Consider the following 22,412-nt stretch of genomic DNA (forward strand, 5'->3'; position numbering starts at 1 on the left):
CCTACAGGACTCCTAAACCCCACAGAGCCAGCTGCAGTGGGCCCCTAAACCCCACAGGACTCCCTAAATCCCACGGGGTCTGAAAAAAAAAAAAGAAAAGTGGGGCCTCCAAACCCCACAGGGCCAGATGCAAGGGGCCCCTAAATCCTAAAGTGCTCCCTCAACTCCACAGCACCAGCCTAAAAGAGCCTCTAAACCCTACGGAGCCAGCAGCAAGGGGCCTTTAACGCCCCACAGGGCTCCCCAGACCCCACAGAGCCCCTGAAGCCGCACAGCACGATCCGAGCCAGCACCCCAGAGCGGCGACGCGAAGGAAAAAGAAGCGGCGGAGGGACTTACACCGACACCCGGTCCCTTCCGGGGCGGAGTGGGGGCGGATCGCAGCTGGGCGGAGCGGGGACGGCGGCACCATGATGGCGCAGCGGGCTCTTCCTAACCCCTATGCGGACTACGACAAGTCTTTGGCCACCGGCTATTTTGATGCCGCCGGGAGGGTGAGTGGGAGCGGAGTGAGGCGGCCGGGGCGGGAGCGGGCCCATCCCCAGGAAGGCCCCGCTCCCGCCTCGGCCGCGAAGCCAAGCTAAGCAGCCAGGAGCCCAGCCTGGCCCTGAGGTACCCAAGGGTTTCTAGCAGAGACCTCTCAGGTTAAAACCATACGGTTTCCTGGTTGTGCTCCCTCTGGGTACCTCCAGCTTACCAAGAACCCCTCTGCCTGCTGATCTTTCCTTCAAGTTTAGTGTTTCGGGGTTTTTTTTCCCCTCCGCAGCTGACCCCTGAATTCACGCAGCGGCTAAATAACAAAATCAGGGAGCTACTTCAACAGATGGAGAGGGGCCTCAAGTCTGCTGACCCGCAGGACTGCACCACGTACACTGGCTGGGCAGGTAGGATGGCCGATCGGATGGGATGGAGCAGGAGCTCTCTGGAGCGGACTTCTAGGTCAGGCCAAGGCAGACCGTGAGATTTTCTGTCTGTTTGAACAATCACAGTACATCCGTGGCAAGAACATTGCTGCTTCTGCATGTTTTAATCAATTTTTCAATCCATTTTTAATCCATTAAAACAAGGGGCTGTCATTCTCAGCACTCCTCATTTTTCGAGCAGGTTTCAAGCTGCAGAGGGAAGACGGTAGTATTGCAGGGCGGGATTGCGTCTTCTCTTGGTTAATAGTGCCAAACTTTTGCAACAGAGAAGGCCAGCACCTGCTTGAGAGCAAACATGGGAGCCTCCGAAGGGACTGCTTCCAAATCTGGCCATGGTGGGGATGGCAACAAGTAAACCAGTGCTCCGTGAAGTAGGCAGATGCGCGTGGTGGGTCATGTACCTGCGAGGAGTCCTTGCATATGGCAGTGGTGAGCTTACAGCCTAAGATAATGTCCATCTTTTCTGTTTGGGTTGAATTTTATCTTATGACATTGTCTGATTGGCAGGTTGCTCCATTCCTGTTCCCCAGGTAGTGCCCCTCCACTTAGCCAGGGCTAGTTCTGCTCCAGTACCTGCTGGAAGGAGCAGAAATGCAAATGTGAGTATAAGGAAGGATGGAAGCCTTCCTCACACTAACTCTTGTGTGCAAAGCTTCCAGGAGCTTGTCTTTCTCCTGTTCTGCATTTTCAACTTGGTTTTCCTTCCTTGGGAGCATGCCCTGCCTTCCCCTCCCTATTCCTACCCACTGGAGCCAGGAGGACTCACCTCTCTCTGCCATCTCATCCTTGGCTACTGCTGTGTGCTTTGTCAGCTTTCCTGCCTTCTGCACTGTGCCAGGCTCTAGGGAGGGACCCTGGGGTAGTTGCAATTAATCTTATGCTTGCTGCAAGATTTTTTGCTGCTGCTTTTTTTTTTTTTTTTTTTTTTTTTGGCAATACACTGCCATCCTAAATGGCAGCTTTCTGCATTGTAATTCGGGTGTGGCTGGCTTGTGCTTCGATGCTGTGGAACTCAATGCCAATAGTTTGCTTGGGAGAATGATGTTCATAGTGTTGGTGCTAAACTAACATCGCAATTTGATGACAGCAATGCCAGAAATGCCTGGTTGAAAATTTTAGTAAGGTAGACCAGCACTGAGAGCACTCTAGAGCAGTTCATAAGAAATACTAGGATGCCAGTATTAAATTCCAGCATGGGAGAACATTGATTTCTTCAGTTGCTGCCTGGCAGCACTCTGCTGCTGCTGCTGCTTGTGAATTTATGCATTTTTGTTCAGTGCTGGCTGATTTCACCTTGGGAGACAGGTTCAGTCTTCCAGTCTGTGTGACCCTGCTCTGAGGTCCCCTCAGATGAAAAGCACTCCATACTTAAAAATGGTCTCCAGTCATGAGGGTGCTACTTAGCATAATGGTAGAGTCTACCTCTGGCCAAAATAATTCAGGAGATAAAGCAGGGGGACAATTAGCTGATGTTAGGAGTACTCCAGAAATCTGTGAGAAGGTAAACACCTTTCCCCAGAGACCATGTTCCCTTTCCTTAGGGTGGCCTTAATGAGCTTCATGTTGGAAAGTGACTGCAGTTGTGAAACACGGGTTGAGAGTTCTGGTAGCATTTCAGCTTTTTTTATTTGGAAGGGAGTTTCTCAAGAGGGATTCATCTCTTTTCCTCCTAGGAATTATTCCTCATTGGGCACACAACCTTCTCACCTTGGCTAATAGGATTAGAAAAAAAAACCATGGACAGATTTCCTGCAGGTCACGGACGGGGAAGTGAAGTTTGCAGATATTACACTGCATCTTTGTCACCCTCCCTTCTTTTCTAATCCTAGCTATATTAATTTATTCAGTGCCGGTTTCCAGAGAGAAAATTAATTTGGCCAAGACAGCAGCTTTTCCCTGTAATTGCTTATGTAGAAAAGGCTTGTTGAGTATCTTCTCATGTAAATCATTGGCCAGCAGTCTGAAATCAACCCGCACTCCTGTGGCCGCTAATAAGAGAGATTTGAAATGTGGTTCTCTGGGCGCAAACTCAGCGTGAAATGTAACATACTTGAGTGTACTACATTACATCCATATACAACATATGCTGGCATTTTACTTCGGTGCCTGTTTCTTTCCCAACACACTTGACAGAGCCCTGTTCCCCTGGCCTGCATTTGTGCCAGGGAAGCCACAGCTTCTTGGCATGTGGAGTTGGAGCAGAGGGAGGGAAGGACCTGTATTTTCAGCTCAGAGGCAGTGAAAACACTTTGGATCATGATTATCCAGCACACAGCTGAATGCCCTCAAAACACATTTGAATTGGCTTGTTACAGTTTCTTTCAGTTCCCCATAGAGATCAGGGTCCCATAGGCAACACCTGGTACATGCCTGGGTATAGACCAGACTTGGCTGTTGTGTTCTGTTTTGTCTTTTAATCAGTTTAGCTAGACTGCTGTAAGAGTTTTTGTGGTCTTAATCTGTTTCACTGGTATCAAAGTGTTAGTTTCACTGGTTATCAAAGTGACTGAGGGAAGGTAAACTGCCGTAAGCTAATTCTGAATCAGAAGCAGTTCAAATCCTGGCAGAAGTACAACTGCCTCATCCATTTTCAAATAGATTAGGACGAGGATGCTGAAGAATATGTACATGTGTGTTGGTATTTCTCATAGTACACGAGGCCTTGCTCCAAAGACTACCTCAATTGGGAGCATAGATGATGGAAAGGGAATGGAAGGAGACTGACTTCACTCCTGTCACTTCTTAGCTGACTGCAGAAGCTAGGAAGCTCCCGAGTCCAGTGCCTGCTCGACTCTTGTGTCCTTCCAAGATGATGAGGTGATCTGCCACCTGAAACTGTATATAAGGGAGAGATTCCCCTTCCTCCACATTATGGCAATGCCTTTGGAATTTGTTTCCCATGTGAGCATTCCCTTCTCTAGCAATGTCATAGTCATGGATTTCAGAGCTCAAGGGCCTCTGAAACAGACCATTGAGTCCAACTGGCCTGCCCCACCCACAGCTTTTGGCTGGCCTGTTGGCAAGTAGAGGTGAGGAGCAGGGCTGAGTTGCCTTTTGAAATGACACTTCAAAAGACACACCAGATAAAAGGAAAGCCATTTAAGAATGGGTAGAAACTCTGACCATACCAGTTCAAGAAAGCTTCTGGAAAAACACCTTTCATTCACTTTAGTGCAATATCTTAGTTTTAACCTGAGAAGCCAGAGAACTTGCATCTCCTTAAGAAAGTTTGGTTCAGAAAAACAGAAATCCTCGGATAATCCCTACAGAATAAGAGGCAGTGAGACTGCATTTGATGAGAGAGAATAGAATGCCTTGTGTCATCCACATAAATCACATTCCTGCCAAGTGCTTGGTGGCTAGTTTTTGTGAAATCTCTGTTCTTGGAGATAGTCAGTATTTGACTGGACAAGGCTCAGAGCAATGGGATGTAAATTTGAAGTTGGCCTTACTTTTAGAGGGTTGGATCAGATCACCTCCACAGATCCCTTCTAACCTAACCTGTTGTAAGATCTGTAATGGGTTAATGGGTAGTTTTGGTTTGGCCTGGGCTCGGTTTTTTGTTTGGGTTGTTGGTGTTTTTTTGAGGGGGAAAGCTTCTCTTATAAAAAGTAAGGCTGGAGAAGCTGAGGTGTCCTGAGAAATGCCCCATAATGCACTAGGAAGGCAAGCTGCAAGCTGTAGTAAAATGCACCTGTGCGCAGACAGTTCTGAAGATGGAGTGATACAGCCGTCTGGAGAAGATGTCTCACTGCCCCATTCAGCATGGCTTTGGCATGCATTTATGACTGCAAGATAACATCCCATGCATCTGCACCAGAAAAGATGCTTTTTATCCTTTGAGCTGGGCAGTAAAGCTATGGTACCCCGTCTGTAACTTTTACTCTATGTCTGACTCCTTAAAATGACATGAGGTTTCTCACTAGAAACAACCAGGCTTCGTCACTATGTGCAGAGTTAGGTTTCTGCTTCTTCCCTCTGTGTTTGACATCCTGCTTTGAGTGTGCTGGCTGACTTCCCCAGGTCAACGTGAGATCTCTGAGCTCTTTATTATTGTAGATGGCAGGTTTGGAACTGGTCCAAATTAGGTGAAGAATCTCTTGCGGCAACCTGACGTCCGTTGTGAAAGGACCACATTGCAGCTCAGCTTCTGGTGGACAAGGAGGCACGTTCAGAACAATCTAATGGGCGTCCCTGCTGGTGCTGTCAGCAAGGGGACTGCAGTGGAGTAGTGCTTCCTCTCACTTTTATCCACTCTGTACAGCATGAAGGAGAAGCTTTGTCTCACTACTGCTGTTCTCCCACCAGCAGAACTGTTTGCAATGGTAGTGCAATCCAACATAAAGAACAAGCCTAAACTCGCAGGGAAGTTGAGGCACAGCTCTGCTTCTCCTTGATCAACAGAATGGTCGTATGGATGAGATATTCTTTCAGCCTACTGCAGTGCTTTAGCTCTCAGGCAAGAACTTTTCTGGTATATCCAGTGATGTATGCTCTGTTGAAAGCAATGGTTGCTAAAGTCAGGGCCATTAGCTCTAGCCAGTTGGTGCAGCTGGTGTAAAGAATTCCATTTCTACTACGTACATTTAAGTCTCTTCCTCTGCCCTGCTCAAAAGAAATCTCTAATGCAAAGCACCCCTCTGCATCTACAATATACTGTTTATACAGGATGGCAAGAGGAGGGAGATGTTGTTTACTGCCCTACTGAAGGTGTTAAATAAACAGGCTTTGTGAGAGACATGCAGAATTGATTTTTGCCTCCCTGCAGCAAGCAAGCATCTCAGGCATTAACACTCCAGTGTTTTGGCTTCTCACACATTAGAGATGGCAGTTTTGGTCATCAGAGCCCTGCTAAAGGATATCCTGTCGGTAGCACATACGTTCACTGCAGTCCTGCACCATCAAGTGATGTCTGATGCATTCTTCATCACATGTGGCTATGCAGCAGGTGTTACACTGCAAGGAGCAAAAAACTTTGAAGTCTGGAGAAACTACAGAGAAGAAGGTTGAATAGCAACCAATAAACAGAACAAAGCCCATACATCTTTGGCAGTAGCAGGCCACAGGCAGTCACTGCGTGGCAGTTCTGCTAGAAACAACCAGGAGTCTCAGAGGTCACAAAAATATGTCACATTTCCAACTGGGACACTGAACACAGACCTCCAGGGCACACAGAAATGGAGCAGACCCACTGCTTACCTAGCCCCATTTGACTGATGATGCCAGGTTTGTATAGCACTTAAAGCATGCCAAACAAACACCCAGTCAGTTGGCAAACCCTACCTAGTCAGTTGGGGTAAGGAAGATATTGGAGAGGGAGTGAGGCAGAGCTGTGGAGTAGCTTCTGCAGAGCAACACTGCCTAGCTGAGCCAAGTTCATTAGGTGGAAACTCTCTTGTCTCCAAACTGCAATGCCTCTGAAATGTGCTGTCTACATCTTGGCACTCAGGTCAATATAGAATATTCCCCACCCAGGTGGCTGCATTTTGTATCCCTCTACATACATCTGTAAACATTGCCTCTTTATGCATGGGCCTGCCCCTCTCTGCTGGCCTTCCCTACTTTTGGGCTCTCAGATAGCAACAGAGCGAGCAGCATGCTGAAGGCAGCACTGCATTGTAACCTTGACTGATCAGCTTGAGAGTATGAATTCCTTGAGGAAAGAGTTGAGAAAATTGGCTTTAGATTCAGTTTGTAGGGCCTTCGGGTTTTAAAGAAAAAGGAAAAATGAATTATTTGGGGAAGCAACTCACACCTTCCATCATTTAGTATAGGTCAATGGTTTTTTGGAGTCTTTTCCGAAGATGCTTGGGCCTGGAGGAAAGGGGGCAAGAAATGTTTTAAGAGAGGAGAGGCAAAGAAGTCGGAGGAAAACAATGGTGAGACATTTGCTTTCTAAGAATTCAATCCGAGCAGTGGTCTTAGCATGGTAGTTATGTCATAATTAGGAGGGTATGATGGCAGTGGGAGTAGAAACTACTTACAAAGAAAAAAGTTGTATATTAAAGCAGGTAAGTCAAGAGTGCAAGTTGTGCTCAGATAGCTATCAGGCCTATTGTGGTGGGTTGACCCTGGCTGGGTGCCAGGTGCCCACCAAAACCACTCTATCACTCCCCCTCCTCAACTGGACAGGGGAGAGAAAATATAACAAAAGGCTCATGGGTCAAGATAAGGACAGGGGGAGATCACTCAACCAATTACCATCATGGGCAAAACAGACTTGACCTAGGGAAAATTAACTTAATTTATTGCCAATCAAACCAGAGTAGGGTAATAAGAAATAAAACCAAATCTTAAAACACCTTCTGCCCACCCCTCCCTTCTTCCCAGGCACAGCTTCACTCCCAAATTCTCTACCTAGCCCCCTCCCCAGCGGCACAGGGGGATGGGGAATGGGAGTTGTGGTCAGTTCATCACACATTGTCTCTGCCACTCCTTCCTCCTCGGGGGGAGGACTCCTCACACTCTTCCCCTGCTCCAGCGTGGGGTCCCTCCCATGGGAGACAGTCCTCCACAAACTTCTCCAATGTGGGTCCTTCCCATGGGCTGCAGTCCTTCGTGAACTGCTGTAGCACGGGTCCCTTCCATGGTGTGCAGTCCTTCAGGAGCACACTGCTCCAGCATGGGTCCCCTGCACGGTCACAAGTCCTGCCAGAAAACCTGCTCCGTGGGCTCCTCTGGCTGTGGGGCCACAGGTCCTGCCAGGAGCCTGCTCCAGCACGGGCTTCCCATGGGGTCACAGCCTCCTTCAGGCATCTGCCTGCTCTGGCATGGGGTCCTCCATGGGCTGCAGGTGAATATCTGCTCCACCATAGACCTCCCTGGGCTGCAGGGGGACAGCCTGCCTCACCATGGTCTTCACCATGGGCTGCAGGGGAATCTCTGTTCTGGCGCCTGGAGCACCTCTTCCACCTCCTTCCTCATTGACCTTGGTGTCTGCAGGGTTGTTTCTCTTATATGTTCTCATTCCTCTCTCTGGCTGCAGTTTCTGTGCTGCAGCAACTTTTTTCCCCCTTCTTAAATATGTTATCCCAGAGGTGCTACCACTGTCACTGATGGGCTCGGCCTTCGCCAGCAGTGAGTCCATCTTTGAGCTGGCTGGCATTGGCTCTGTCGGACATAGGGGAAGCTTCTAGCAGCTTCTCACAGAAGCCACCCCTGTAACCCCCCTGCTACCAAAACCTTACCACGCAAGCCCAATACACTTGTTAAAGTCTAGCTGTACTAGGTGCTAAATAAATCAAGGAGAGTGACTTGACATTTGCTATCTAGAAGAGGAGTGTTCCCCTTTAAAGAACGGCTTCATATCCACATCCTTATAGAGGTAAGTGATGGCACCGTACATCTGAGCTCTCTCTGGAAATACTAACACTGAACTGCTTAGAGAGAGGACAAGGTTATTAGCTTCAGGAGGAAATGGAAATTTGCCCTTAATATACATGTGGAATTGAACTGTGTGTAGCACGAAGCTTTGGAGATTACCCATGCAAAATGAGAAAACGATCTAAATTTAAAATTGTCCTCAGTACCATGGAAAGCAATTTTGCAGCATGCTTGCCCCCTTCACCTTACCACATCAAAATCTGCAGAGATTGGCTTTATTAATTTAGGTTTGAGTCTTCTTAGAAATGGTTACCGGTAAGGGAAGAAGCAAGCCTCTCTCAAAGTGATGGAGGCCAGTAGCTTTCTTCAGTGCATGTTTGAGGATGCCTTCCAGATCAGAAGGATGGTCCAAATGTGGCAGACCTTTCAGACACAGACATACTGAGGACTCCTCGGTTACCTACTAAAAGCTTCAAATGCTGGATGAAGACAGGGCAGACAGAGGCAAAGGACAGCAATTGATGTGAGTTCTCAGTAGCAGAGTTGTTTCTGTAGCTGGCTAGCCCACTGAAAACCTTCAGGGAGGACCATGCAGCCTTTTCCAGCATTCCAGGTAGCTGTTTATGTTTCAGACAACAGCTGATCTCATGAATCATGTGATGCAGTGAGGCAGCCCCTTTCTTTTCTAGGACACACCGGTCCTTGGTGTAAGGCTTGGGACCTGCTCAGCACCAGATGATGTCCGGGGAGCTGTAGTAATCTTGCTGGTGCTTCCCAGTGGGAGGGAACGGGGGGGAAAAAAAAAAAGAGAGAGACAAGTAGGATGTCTCGAGGATGCTGCTTCTCAGTGCTGATGATGTGTCACTTTTTTAAAAATCTAATCCAAGCTAAGTGACGCAGCCCTTTACCTCCTGGCATGGGAAAAAATAATTGAGATAGGGTAACAACTCCACACTGCTCTGCCACAAGTACCATCTTGCCCAAAGATGATTTTTTTTTTTTCCTCTACTGTTTTAGCAACAGTCCCAGGTACAGTTGATAGATTTTAGGTTGGTTTGTCTAGGTCTCATCTTTTGCTTCTCTCTATTAAAATTGTATGTAACCTGTGTATCAAAAGTTCTGCAGTCCTCCAGGACCTCCTGGGTCAGACACTGCTGTTTGTCTTGACCTGCAGTCCAGTTGCACGCAGCATCAAGTACAAGGAGGTCACAAAGCAGGAAAAGAAGCTGTGGCTGCTGCAGCTATGGTTTATGCCCCTGGATGTGCCTGAGAAGCCTGTCTAGAAGGCTTATGCGCTAGACAAGGCTGAGGGCCAGGCTTTTACATTCATTAAAACAGCCAGGGCACATAGTGGGAAGGGTAAACTTTTCAGGTGGGTACAACCTTTATGTTCCTTTTGCAGGTATTGCTTTGCTGTATTTGCACCTGTATGATGTGTATGGAGACCCAGCCTATCTTCAGGTGGCCCACGAGTATGTGAAGAAGAGCCTGAGCTGTCTGACAAGACGATCCATCACTTTCTTGTGTGGAGATGCCGGGCCCCTGGCAGTGGCTGCTGTTGTCTACCACAAACTGCAGAACCAGAAGCAGTCAGAAGACTGCGTCACTCGGTAAAAAACACTTGGTTACATCTTTGACCTAACGTTCTACTTGCTAATAGAGCTGGTCTGGGCTTGTACCAGGCACTCTCCACCAAGCCTGAATACATTTTGTTGCAGTCTTATGTGAGAGAGAATTCAGTAACTTAGCAAGGCAGCACAAATTTATTCTGCCCTGGGGAAAGAGCTGGCTTAAGGACAAACATGCTTGCCTGGCAGCCTGCAGTCCGGGGAGCAAGGATATTGTTCAGCTGGTATTGATATCTTAAAAATAATTCCAGTAAACACAGAAGAAAAAAAATGCCAAAATTTAAAAAACCCAGAAGGTGAGGTTTGGTATTTTTTCAGAACCTTTAAATTTAGCTTTACGGGCATTTTGATGAAAAGGAGAAATGTGGTAGGATTATTAGATTAATTTTGTCACTCACTTCCACTTGCTATTTGTTAGTTGACTTTGACTTAAACCTGAGATTGACAGCATCCCTTTCAACTGCTGAATGCAGCTGGTTATGATTCATTTATTTCTATTTCCTGCCTTTCCTCAACTGTTTTCAAATGTATTTTTGTTGGGTACTTAAGAAAAGGACAAATAAGCAGTCCTACAGTTAGATCAGCATGTGGCAGAGGAAGGAAAAAAGTTAAGGAGATGCAGTTGCAAGCTTTTCTTGCTTAAGGGAGATCAGTTTTGAGAAGGTGAGAAACAGCCCTGTAAAGAGTTTCCATTTACGCATGGTCAGCACAAAACCAAAACAAACCCCCTGACACTTCAGAACAACACTGACTGCCCTTAAACAGCCATCAGCAAGTGATGCACAATGTTAATTTAAAAAGCCATGGGTGGGAATCAGAGGTGCCTGTATGGTTTGGACACCAAGTTCCCACTCTCTAAACTAAGAATAGCTTCTGGGTTATGTGGATACTGTCAGTCTGAGGACAGAACTCTTCTTTATTCTTGAAATAATCTGTGGTTTAGGTTTTGCTTAATACTGGTCAGTGGTGAATCTCACTATGATTAATATATTTGCTAACAAAAAGGGAACTATCTGGCCAGTTGTGGTCAATGCATAAGCCCTAAGTTGTGAAAAATCCCTAATTCATGTCTTCTTGCTGTAGCTCTCCCCTCCCGGTATCCCTCCTGTTCTGCCTACAGTTTTGTGGCAGAATGGAAACTCATGATTTATTCTGCAGTGCCATCTAATGGTATAATAAAGGCAGAGCCTTGGAAATTGGTTTCTTCATATATCTGAGAGGAGGAAAAAAAGAAAAATGTGGCTTTCTGGAAGGAACGGTTACACTGTCCTTACTCTGCCACCAATTCCCAGAGTAGTTAGCCTGACCATGCTATCTTTAAAAAGAGATTATTTCTTTGAGAAATAGCTCCCTTAATCAAAACTCTTAAATGGATTTTGAGTGTGCTGTTTAGTTGCAAAACAGTTTCTAAGTTGTGCAGTGCAAGTGCATAGGAAGAGCACTTCTGTTACAGCTGTGGAGAAGGAAGGCCTCTTGTCCATTTTGTTCTCTGTCTTATAAAGCACCTCATCTTTACAGAGCCTGAGGAGACAATCCATCAGCCAGCTTTTACTTGCAGTAGAAGAGACCAAAGCTTGCTTTTTCTTAGCTCCTTGCTCTTGCCTAAATGAGCTCATGACCAACAAATGTGCTTTTATGCTCTGGAGAGACTAACATTTCAGGGCAGCCCATTTTCCAAGAGCTTGTGAAAATCTGAGCTGTGTTCTAGGAGTCCTCTTTTCCCTCCATCTCCCACCAATTCAGAAGGTCAAAGGTTTGCTTTTAGAGCCAGTGGCATAGAAAAATCCCATCTTGCTCTACAGCTGCCTTGCTTTCCCTCTATCCAGAAACTGCTGATTTTTGACAGTTGAAGTAATAGGCTGATATGTGAGCAGGAGTGGTTCTTCCTTTCAGGGACCTTGATTTACCCCCTCGTGCCCAAGAAATGCATTCTGCATGCAGTCAGTCCAGCAGCATCCCAGGCATCTCTTGCTGCATGTATGCCATGCAGCCCTGCCCCACATTTCAAAACAACAGAAACTGCTGGCAGGCTTCCTCCCCTGATTATCCTGACTGGGAAAGCAGCTAGAGGTAGATGCGGTAATGCATAAGGAGCAAGAATAGTAGCTCCAGCTGCTCCAGATTTCCCCAGGAAAAGAAGATTTCACATCCAGACCTCAGAAAATCCCTACTGTGGGTACTACTGTTTATCTGCCCATCCATTCTTTCTTTTGCACCTGACATTTCCCTGACATCTGAGCTGAACAATATCACCAGCCAGCATCTCTTCTGGCCAGCCTGCTGCTGGGCAGAGTCCGTCTGGAAAAAGAGTCCATTTCCTCCTTGGAAACCCTCCTTTTAGTCTGCCTTCCTTGGCCCTGGGGACAGGGGACATGAGGAAGCAGCAGGGCTTTCCTTTCAGCCCACACAGCTGAGAGAGGGACACATGCTTACTCGTAGTCTTGGATGTAAGTCTGTTGCTTGGGTTTAATCTGCGACAAATCTCCCCCATGGAGCAATGCACATCTCGAGTGGCACATGAGGAGACAGGGCTAATCCACCTTGAGACACTGCTTTCTCCTTTTGCCTTCAGTATCCCTGCTCACTTTTAGTGCAATGCCAAGGGAAAGTTTTCTGCCATGGGGAGTCACAGCCCACCATCCTCTCTCTGCTCCGAGGGTACCCTGGACATTTGGTTGCTTCTTTCTTTTGCAACACATTGTTCTGCCCAGGAGCAAAGGCTGCCAAGGCACCTTTTCTGCTCCTCACACTGCTGTGACAGGGAAGCCCTGCACACACACAGCTCTCCTGGCTGGTTTCTTAGCCCTCTCCCTGTTGAAGCCACAGAAGGAAGCAGCTGAGGAAACAGCCTTGAAGCCACTTAGGTTGGTATTTTAAAAGTGATGGCATTTTTCAGATTGCTGTCTCAGGGGTGAACAAAAAAATAAAACCAAAACTAGTCACATCCCTGCCTGCTGCTCGGACAGGGAAGGACATCCAGCCTTGTTGGAAGTGTGATGAGAGGCAAAACAAAGGAAAAATTGCACCAAGAGTGAATTGGGCTACAAAGCACCAGTGTGAGGAGCTGTCAGTCTCTGTTAGTACTACAGGAATATCATCAACTTTGCAACACGATAATAAGAAAAATGGCAAAGAAAATACCTGACTCCAGCAGACCTCTTGCTCTGCACTTGTGGGCTAAAGCCTGGTGCCAGCCAAGCTGTCCTCAGTGTGGGGTTGCACCACAGACAGCCCACAGCACTCACGCTCTGCTGATAATTTCTTAAATGTGCCACAGCAGCTTGATGTTAAACAACATTTCCAGCCTCTTTTCCCCACCTCTTACCTAGGCTTTTAGCTCATGGAGGCACCTCTTTCTCCACTGACAGTGTAGCCCTGGCCACTTGCAGGCATGGAGAGAAAGGGGCTTTTCTGTCATGACTTCTGATCTTAAAGGGTGAGATTTTTCCACATACCATCAGCACCAGTTTGCCTTCCTAGCATTCCTTGAGCAGCCAAATTAAACAGATACCAGTTTAGTTTGAAAATAGTCATTTTTGGCAGAGGGTCTGCCTTGCCAATGGCATCACAGAGAGGTAATGGTGGGCAGCCTTTCCTGAGCAGTCAGCAACTTTATGCTGACCATTTCCCATAGTCCAAGTTTCCCCACAAGTAGGTTTCCCAGAGCTGGTGCTCTCAAAAACAAGCACATAGTACGACCGCATTGTGAAGAGCTGAGCAGACTAAAGGAATAAGCCAAACAAAAAGCAGAGGGGAAGGTGGGATTCTGCAACTTCCATAGCTGGAAGGCTGAGATGCAGAAACTGGCCTGACATCTATCTCCTAGGGCACGGGCAGCATGAAGGAACAAACCATGTTTTTGAGCTCTAGTCTCACTGCTTGGTTACATGGCTTTGAGTGTCCTCTAATCTCCCCCATGTGAATTTTTCTTTGTAGTTTGCTCCATCTACACAAGCTTGATCCACGAGTGCCAGATGAACTGTTGTATGGGCGCATGGGCTATCTCTATGCACTAATATTTGTGAACAAGCACTTCGGAGAGGAAAAGATCCCTCAAAGTCACATTCAGCAGGTACTGTGGCTTCTGCTGATTTGTTAGCTGTCTCTTCCCATGTAGCTCATCTTTGGGCAGATACAAATAAATGCTAGATGTAGAGAGCTCTGGCAACAAGGGAGAAACCACATCATGGTACCCCTGCTGCTTTTCTTCCAAAGGGACAAAGCACCACACCCCACCACCCATTTAAATCCATAGGCAGTACTGAATTGGCATTTCACTCCCTCACCCACACCCCTCCCTCTGCTTGGGCAGAAAACCAGCTCTTTTGTTCTGTGGCAGGATACTCACTGTGCTGTGTCCAAAACAGCAGCATTTCCCTCACCCACATCTGTTCCCATCCACAGGTCTGTGAAGCAGTTGTAGCCTCAGGAGAGAGCTTGGCCAAAAGGAGGAACTTTACAGCAAAAAGCCCACTGATGTATGAGTGGTACCAGGAGTACTATGTAGGAGCAGCCCATGGTTTGGCTGGGATTTACTACTATCTCATGCAGGTAAGAGGCACTGGAGCGGAAGGGCCTTTAGCAGCTGTTTCACATTTCTTTGAACAAGGAGGAGCATTTGAGTTGGTGCTTGGTGATGTCAAACTGGGCAAGATCCCTTGGGTGGTAGACTTAGTCCTGTGTCTGATGATACATCCCCATTTCTAAAGGTTTTCCCCAAGTCTCTTGAGATTGAATTTCCCACCTCCATGGAGATCTGTTTCACATAATGGAGGCCTGTAGGTAAGCTGGGTCTGAGCTTCCCCCTCTTGTGTTAATTGCTTACAAAGTATTCCCATTTGTTGGTATGTGTGGACTTCCTGCATTTTTTGAGGTGGTTACTTGAAGCAATCTCAGATTGTTACAGAGTGAGAATCTCTGTAAGAAAAGCATGGTGAAAGAGATCATTCATAGTAGGAAAATGGGAAATGCCTTTGTTTCTAAATCAGGGTTTATATCTAATTGTGAAGGAGGTGGGACTTTTTACTTTGATAAAGCAGCTGAGTTCTGTAGTGCCTGAAGCAGGCAGGGCAAGACAAGAGGCTGGGAGCTGCAGCGCCCCTTTGCTTTGATGCTGTCTTTCTCACGATTTTGCACAACTCACTGGAGCTCTGGGAATATTCCGTTCCCTGGCTCTGAAATGACGGTGATAATTCCCCTATGTCAGTCACTTTGTGACTAAATTTACAGTGCTTAAGCTCTTAAGAACATTGCACTTTCAAAGCATTAAGGGCACCCACTGAGTAACGCAAATTATTTTAACATAGCAATGTTCATAAAAATAGGTGATATCTTTTACTACAACTAGCTCTCACAGCAGGTGGAAAAGCAGCCACCAGTTTTCAAGTATTTGAGCTTTCCTTCAGGACCCTCAAAGTTCAAGCCCATACACAGGATAAGCGGAGTTCCTGTGAATACAACCCCCCTATGGAACTCAGAGAGGAAAGAGTGGTTGGTGGTTTTAAAGCAGAAGGAGATTTGGCAAGAAGAGGATGCGAGGTGATTATTCCCCAGGAGCACATAACGGCTAGTTGGGAGCAGGGGAGACAGCAGTGTGCTCTGAGCACAAATTTGCAGAGTCCCTGAGCTTGTTCCCAGGCTGATGTTTTAAACAATTTTAAGTGTAAGACTCCCCTAAAATACTGCATGAGCTTCATGCTTCTCTGCTGTATGAAGTACGAGGAGCCTGGATCAGCCAAGCATGATGCACAAAGAGCCTTGAGGGAAGCAAACAAGGCAAATATGGAGGAGGACATTGGACTTTTATCTCTAATGGTTTTACAGCACAAGTATTGATTTTTAATTTTCACCCTATCAACCTGGGAACAGTGTGATCCTTAGATGAGAGTGCTTATTGCACTCTGCTGTGGGAAATTAGAATGGCACAGATTTCATATGGGGCAGTGTCATTGGAAGAGGACACTGAAGCTACTCCCTTGCTTCCATCTGAGGTCAGCGGTGAAGCCACCCGCTTGCAGTTACCCAGAAACATCTGTGAAAATGCAGCATCACAGCCTGCCAGCTGGGCTGGCCCAGCAGCTGAGAGCTGAGATGCTCTAGGTGCTAGGAATCATTCCTGGTATTCATCCTTAATATTGATTTTAGACAGTTTATCTCTCTACCCCAACTCTGGGTACCTGAAACTATTCCTATGCATCTTCAGGAAAAGGAGCAGCAAGCTCTCTTGCTTAGAAGGCCAGGTGACACGCTTAAGGACAGTCTTTGTTTCTGGGAATGCAAGGGTATGACTGGAAGTAGGTCCCTGGCAAAGGGCAGAGCAGCCTGGGACCAAGTGGGTATTTGTGATGTGTGAAAGCCTGGACCACAGAAGTTACTTCATTTACAAGGAGCAAGTGGGTAAATAGCCATAGTTGTTTCTGTCTTTCAGGCAAATCTTGGGCCTCTTACGGACAGACAGAATGGTAATCCTCCCTGATTTAACACTTTCTGTCTCTTAGCCTGGCCTTGGAATGAGCCAAGTAAAACTGCACAGCACAGTCAAATCCAGCGTGGACTACGTCTGCCAGCTCAAGTTCCCATCTGGCAATTACCCTCCATGCATCAATGACACCAGAGACCTACTCGTCCACTGGTGCCATGGGGCACCAGGTGTTATCTACATGCTTGTCCAGGCCTACAAGGTACCAGAAATCTTGCAGAAACTCTTTGGGGACCCCTAAATGTGGAACTTCATCATGGAGAAGACTGTTGAGACCCTCCCTCCCTGAGAGTAGGATGGAATGGAATCACCCCACAGGGACCACTGACTGATACGGAAATCAGTCTTTTAAAAAAATTCTTTCTGAAAATACCTATCAGCTGTGTGGGGTGTCCTGTTGCAGGTGACTGATGGTGACAACTAGTTGTGTGAAGTAATGGTCATACAGCCCCATTCATCATACCAAAATCATCTTCCTTTAAAGTAGACAGCAAAGTCACAGCATTAAGACTTTGGTAGGAGAGAAACTAATTAACCCAAGCCTCCCCACTCACACAGGGATGCTTTTTGTGTGGAGGAAATCATCTCAGCAAGAGGGAATATTTCTTGTCTCTACAGGTCTTTGGGGAACAGCAGTACCTAAATGATGCCCTGCAGTGTGCAGAAGTGATCTGGCAGTATGGGTTACTGAAGAAAGGCTACGGGCTGTGCCATGGGACAGCTGGCAATGCTTACAGCTTCCTAGCACTGTACAGCCTTACTCAGAACATGAAATACCTGTACAGGGCCTGCAAGGTAAGAGCCTCTGTGAGGATGGAAGAGGGGAGTATTCATTTCTGCCTTTTATATCACCACCTTTGCCTTTGCAACCCAATTTCTAGTGTGGCAGAGATGCAGCTAGATCTGACCAGCTCCACCAAAATAGTCCTTCAGCAGTGCAGTCACTGTCTGACAGCCTGTACAGACGGAATATCCTGAAGAAGCCTTGCTCTGCAAGGGATAATGTGAGGACGAGGGTGGTATTTTTTTTAAGATCTGTCTTTAACAAAATTTGAACACTTTTTGTTCCTCTTTTCTCAGTTTGCAGAGTGGTGTTTAAGCTATGGCCAACATGGGTGCCGCACTCCAGACACGCCATTCTCTCTCTTTGAAGGTAACCTCCATCTCTAGGCTTGTATTTTGCTCCTGGATCTGAGCCAGTCCAGGACCAAAGAAAACCAAATACCCACTCCACTGAAGTCTTTGCAAAACTCAGTCTAGAGGATGGGAAGGAAATTGTATTAATTGTTTCTATCCTTTCCCAGAAGCAGTCTTCTTGTAGTACAGGCTAATGTCTTAGCTGGAGCTTCTTGTCCTCCTTGGGCCTCCTGCACAGATTCTGCACACAGGTCTCAATGGAATTCTTCAATGGGTACAGGCCAAAGTCTACCTTATGGTAATTTGTATTCTGGCTTCTCAGGCAGTTTCTTTCCTGTGCATTTTTAAGGATTAAAGTCCTGCATGGGCTTTCCAGTTCTGTTCCAAAGGTGAGTGAGGAACAGATGCGGCTGTTTTCGTAGGGTTTGTTGGCTCCTGTGGCACTTTGTGGCTCCTGCGGCACTTTGTGGCTCCTGCTAACGGCTCCCCCAAAATCTGCCATCAGCAGGTATTGCTGAAAGATCCTGTTCCTCAGCTAACGTAAATCTCCCTAGTTTTGCTGCAGGCCAAGGAACAAGAACAGTTACTTCAGTGAGGACCTCAGACAACAATGTCACAGGGTCCAGAGTTTTGCAAAGATATTCAGATTGTTAAACCTCTGAACAGGTAAAGCAGAAGGGAGGGAGCTGGAGGGGGGACAACCCATCGTGTTTTCCCAGGTGCTTTTCAACGTTTGATTAACTTCAGAATGCTTTCCCCACTGAAGTACCTAAGTTGCTTGGGAAACCTGGGTTCAGACCTCGGAAATTATTTAGGTCCTTCTGAAAATGTTTACTTTTCTTCTCTCTTCATGACTATTCACCCCCTGGATCATTGATAAAATGGGTGCCCAAAGAGAATCTCTCTGAAACACATTGTATTTTCTTATCCTCAGGAATGGCTGGAACAATTTACTTTCTTGCTGACCTGCTGGTGCCAACGAAGGCCAAGTTCCCCGCATTTGAACTCTAAATCTGAGCTTGGCAATTTCCTGCCTGAATCCTTCCACACTTACAAAAGCAGTTCGAAGCTGCTTTTTCCTTCTTCCGAACTCATATTTGTTCACCTAACTGAATGTAAATCCATCCTCCTGAGGGCATGCTAAGTTTTCTGGTCATCTCATTGCATTGTTTCAATTTAAAAGACAGAATGCAGGTTTTGCTGGTGTCTCTTAAAAATGCAGGGCTGCAGGTGGGAGCGGGGAGAAAATGTACAGTATTTTGTTGGCTATAGAGTTTTGCTATTTTGTGTATCCCATTTCCTGGGAGAAAGTTTTCTATTAAATGTAACTTAGGCCATTTAATTTTTGATTGTTTGTTTGGTTGATTGGTTTGGTTTGGTTGTTTTGTTCTGACAAGTAATTGCAGGAATTTAGTTGTCTTTGGAAAACAAAAGATGAAAAACTGAGACTATTGCCCAGCAAGTTGTTTTTAAGTGTTTTCTTTCTGAACACCCAGGGAGTAGGCAGTTCAGTAGCTGGGCTGCTCCACACAAAGTGAATGTGATGGACTGTGGAGTCTTTATATAAGTTTCTTTAATGTCAGATTACAAGTGGCACAGCTGGAACTGACAGGCTAAAACCTTGTCCTGAATTTTCCACCTGTCTGCTTTAACAGCAATGGCTATGTACAGCTCTTTTGTGCATTTTTTCCAGTGACAGACAAATAATCCACTCGCTTTTGTGCTTATTTGCCATCTTATGCTAAACTTTGCAAAAGTCCATTGATCATCTAATAGAAAACTCCAATCTAAAAGCGAGCTAAGCATGCTTGTTGGTGTGGTCTCTTCTGTTTAGCTTAGAAAGTTTATTTTGCAGTCTTTATTTAAAATTGTGTATGAATATTATAGGTGTTAGGTGGTGCCAGGCCCACCAGCAGCAGCATGGGAAAAGAAGTGTATTCTACTGAGTTCTGTCAGTGTTTAACCTATTACCTGTATGGATGTTGTTTACATGCTTTGTTTTATAAGCTTTCCTGAACCTGGATAATTTGAGTCACTTGTTTGCCTTGTTACTGCTTGTTGTATTTTGATATGCAACCACACATCTACCCAACTGGAAAATCTGCCCTAGGTTAAATAGCTTTGACCTGTCAAGCAGACCTGATACTTGCAAGGGGTAAATCTGCTTTTCCATCCTTAGCTGATGCTACACTAATTTGCAGCAATTAGGGACCTGACCCTGTAAACCACTTTCTTGGTACTGGGCATGAGCTAAAACACTGAGCACAGTGAGAGTTACTGATGCAGCCATACCGCTTTGTGCTGTTTCAGGGCAGCTCCTCAGCCTGCACAAGAGTAGGTGTGGGTTTTAATTTTTTAAAGGCCCAGTTGCCGAGTGCCTCTGGCCACCTAAGAGCAGGCAACCAGCTGCAGGGCAGTGCGGCCAACCTCCAAGCCGGCACACTCCTGCACCAGCGATAGTGAAGGAGGAGGACCAAACCTGGCACACTAACACAGCTAGCTCACATGTGCCTGAACACAAGGCAGCCTAGTCCCAGTAGCAAAGGCAGACCCTCAAGAACTTCCTGGATAGGCTGCTCCAGCAAAGAGTAGAAACCATTCCTGGAAGGCTGCCTGTTTCCTGAAAGCTCAGCCTCCTGCTGCCATCACATGTTTCTGGAAGTTCATCAGAAGACAGCCTGAAGCACAGAGAAGCTCATCTGCTTTGGGCTGAGCATCCCTGTCAGAAGCCTCAAGCTCCTGCAGACTCGGCGGTTGTCAATCCCTATCATTCACGGGGCCTAAGTAACACAGGGAGGTGACTGGAAAGGAGAAACAGCCTTGAGAGTGGGATTTGGCTAATCAAACAGTTTGGAGGTGGGATCCTGTAGTATGAGACCTGCTCTAAGTTACCTCCCAGCTTGGCTGGTGTGATGGCAGCATAGGGACACTGCTCTCAGCCTGGGTTTCTCCCAGGCACTGCTTCTGTAAAGGAGATGGTTCATGCAGCCTGATGTCATGGCAGCATCACATCCCAGGGTTTGTACACTGATTAGGGGATCGTCAGGGCCTGGTGTACAACTGTTGAGTGAAGCACTGTTTATTAAAAATGCTGAAATGAACAACCTTTGGGTTATTTTTATCCCCTGCTTTGTGACCAGGATTCATGTCTGAAGAGATCAAGATACACCACAACAGCCACTCTGGTGGCTTCTGGAGGCTCATTGGCCTCCCACCCACCCTGAGTGTTAAAGAGTATTTCACGCATTTTTCCCTGTCTCCAATCTGTCAAGGCCAGTCCTGTGCTTTCATTTGCAGGCTATGCTTTTCTCCCAGGACATCCTTTTGCAGTGCTGTCTCTGTCCAAGGCCCCGCATCCTCCCTGCTGTGGCTTCCATTGGAGACCACAGCCCTGTAGGTTAGTCCTAATTGCATCAAAATACACCTGTGTGCGCCACTGGCCACCAGAAAGAGGATGTGGATCCTCCCAAAAAAGCACCTCCTCCCCAGTGGAAGGAGGTACAGGCTGCCTCGGGGAGCCTGTGACTGTCTAGCACCAGAGGCTTTAAGACCAGCCTATCAGGAATGGTATGTGCCCTCCAGCACAAGCATAAATTAGGTTGCTTGAGGTCCTATACAGCCTGGTCCTCTACAATTTTCCTTTCTATTAAGGTTTGTGGTAAAGCTCGTCAGAGAGGGGTTCCAGCCATTGGGATGGGAAAGCAGCATAGCGCAGAGTTTCTCTGGTTGCCCTTCCTTTCTCGTACAGCAGTGTGGTGCTGCCCTTTTCCACCCATCTTTATGCCAAGTGGAGGGTGCGGGAGCAAGACGAAGCCTGAAAACACACAACTGCTCCTGCTTCAACAAGCTACCCAAGAGGGACTTTATCAGAAGTGTAGATGCTTAATACTTAGTTCTTGATGATGGTTATGTTTGTCCATGGCAGTGTTCTATTTTAAAAAATCAAGTGCCTTACACTCCCAAGAAATAAGTAAAAACATATTTTGAATGCATTGCCATCTGGCTCGGTTTGTGTTCACCTCCTGTGGTACCAGTGTGATCCATAAGATGAAAAATGTCACCAATACTGTTAACCAAACACCACCTGTAGGCGTGCATCTCCCCCAAGAAGCTGTTGTGGTTTCAGCTCTCAAGAGCTGACAGCCTCAGCTATGAAAGAAGTGACATAGGGACAGGGCAAGAGGACAAATACGTTATTGCTGCCTCTGCCCAGCTTACTTCATTTCCCATTCCTGCATATTAACTTTTCAACCCACAAACTGAGATCAGTACCAATGCTAAATCCGTGGCTAAGACTATGTTGCAAGCAAATCCACCCTCCCCTGAGTGGTGGTCAGTCCCAACAGCATTAGCAGTCAGACACACAGCTCATCTGATAAATCAGTTTACAAACTACCACTGCAGTCATTTAATGCACGCTGGTTTCACATTGAAACCACTTCAGAGTAGGCTGCTGGCTTCAGCATGTCAGACACCCTCGTGTTGATAAGGAAGAAGCACAGAAGAGCAACTTGGCCTCCACAAACCACAACTCTGTCCCTGTCTGGGGGCGGAAGGCTTTGTTTCCATCTGACAGGTGTGGAGCTGGGCAAGGTGGAGAATTAAGGTTGCATGGTCCCACCTGCAATACCACAAAAGCAGCTGTGGGAGAAGCAGCTATGAGGGGCACAAAGCTGCTGGCAAAGGGCTTCATTTACACAAATCAGCCAGCCAGACCTTGCTTCTCTCCAGCATCTCATCTGACTTCCATCCCTCTGCACCACTATCTCACCTTTTCCCCTTCCCCTCTTTTATTTTGTTCATGTTTTTCCACCACAGTGTAATACCTTGGCCAAATGTGAGTGGGGTTTTCTGATGGTAACACCCAAGGGAATGTGGCTGCTCCTAGTGAGGCCACAAGTCCTGCTCCAGGCTAGCAAGGTC

At 46.7% G+C, this 22,412-nt stretch overlaps 1 protein-coding gene across 3 annotated transcripts; it reads left to right on the top strand.

The window, feature by feature from the left end:
* The first annotated feature begins 385 nt into the window (after window positions 1-385).
* LANCL1 (LanC like glutathione S-transferase 1) lies at window positions 386-21,464 on the top strand. Of its 3 annotated transcripts, none has more exons than XM_049812576.1 (9): window positions 386-494; window positions 767-884; window positions 9,649-9,856; window positions 13,811-13,946; window positions 14,279-14,425; window positions 16,372-16,554; window positions 16,971-17,147; window positions 17,433-17,505; window positions 17,657-21,464. In XM_049812576.1, exons 1-9 carry the CDS (start codon window positions 411-413, stop codon window positions 17,671-17,673), a joined length of 1,143 nt encoding a protein of 380 aa, XP_049668533.1. In that variant the 5' UTR covers window positions 386-410; the 3' UTR covers window positions 17,674-21,464. The 3 variants fall into 3 exon arrangements, with proteins under 3 accessions (XP_049668533.1, XP_049668525.1, XP_049668517.1); XM_049812568.1 differs by having other exon boundaries at window positions 18,424-21,462; XM_049812560.1 differs by lacking the exons at window positions 17,433-17,505; window positions 17,657-21,464 and having other exon boundaries at window positions 16,971-17,421.
* Window positions 21,465-22,412: the final 948 nt, after the last annotated feature.

Source organism: Accipiter gentilis, chromosome 1 (genome assembly GCF_929443795.1).
Source record: "Accipiter gentilis chromosome 1, bAccGen1.1, whole genome shotgun sequence".
NCBI classification, from domain to species: Eukaryota; Metazoa; Chordata; class Aves; order Accipitriformes; family Accipitridae; genus Astur; species Astur gentilis.

Coding starts and splice junctions, on each gene's coding strand:
- LANCL1 (XM_049812560.1), top strand. CDS start 411: ATGATGGCGCAGCGGGCTCTTCCTAACCCCTATGCGGACTACGACAAG. Junction 885..9,648: donor CACGTACACTGGCTGGGCAG/GTAGGATGGCCG, acceptor TTCCTTTTGCAG/GTATTGCTTTGCTGTATTTG. Junction 13,947..14,278: donor CTCAAAGTCACATTCAGCAG/GTACTGTGGCTT, acceptor TCCCATCCACAG/GTCTGTGAAGCAGTTGTAGC.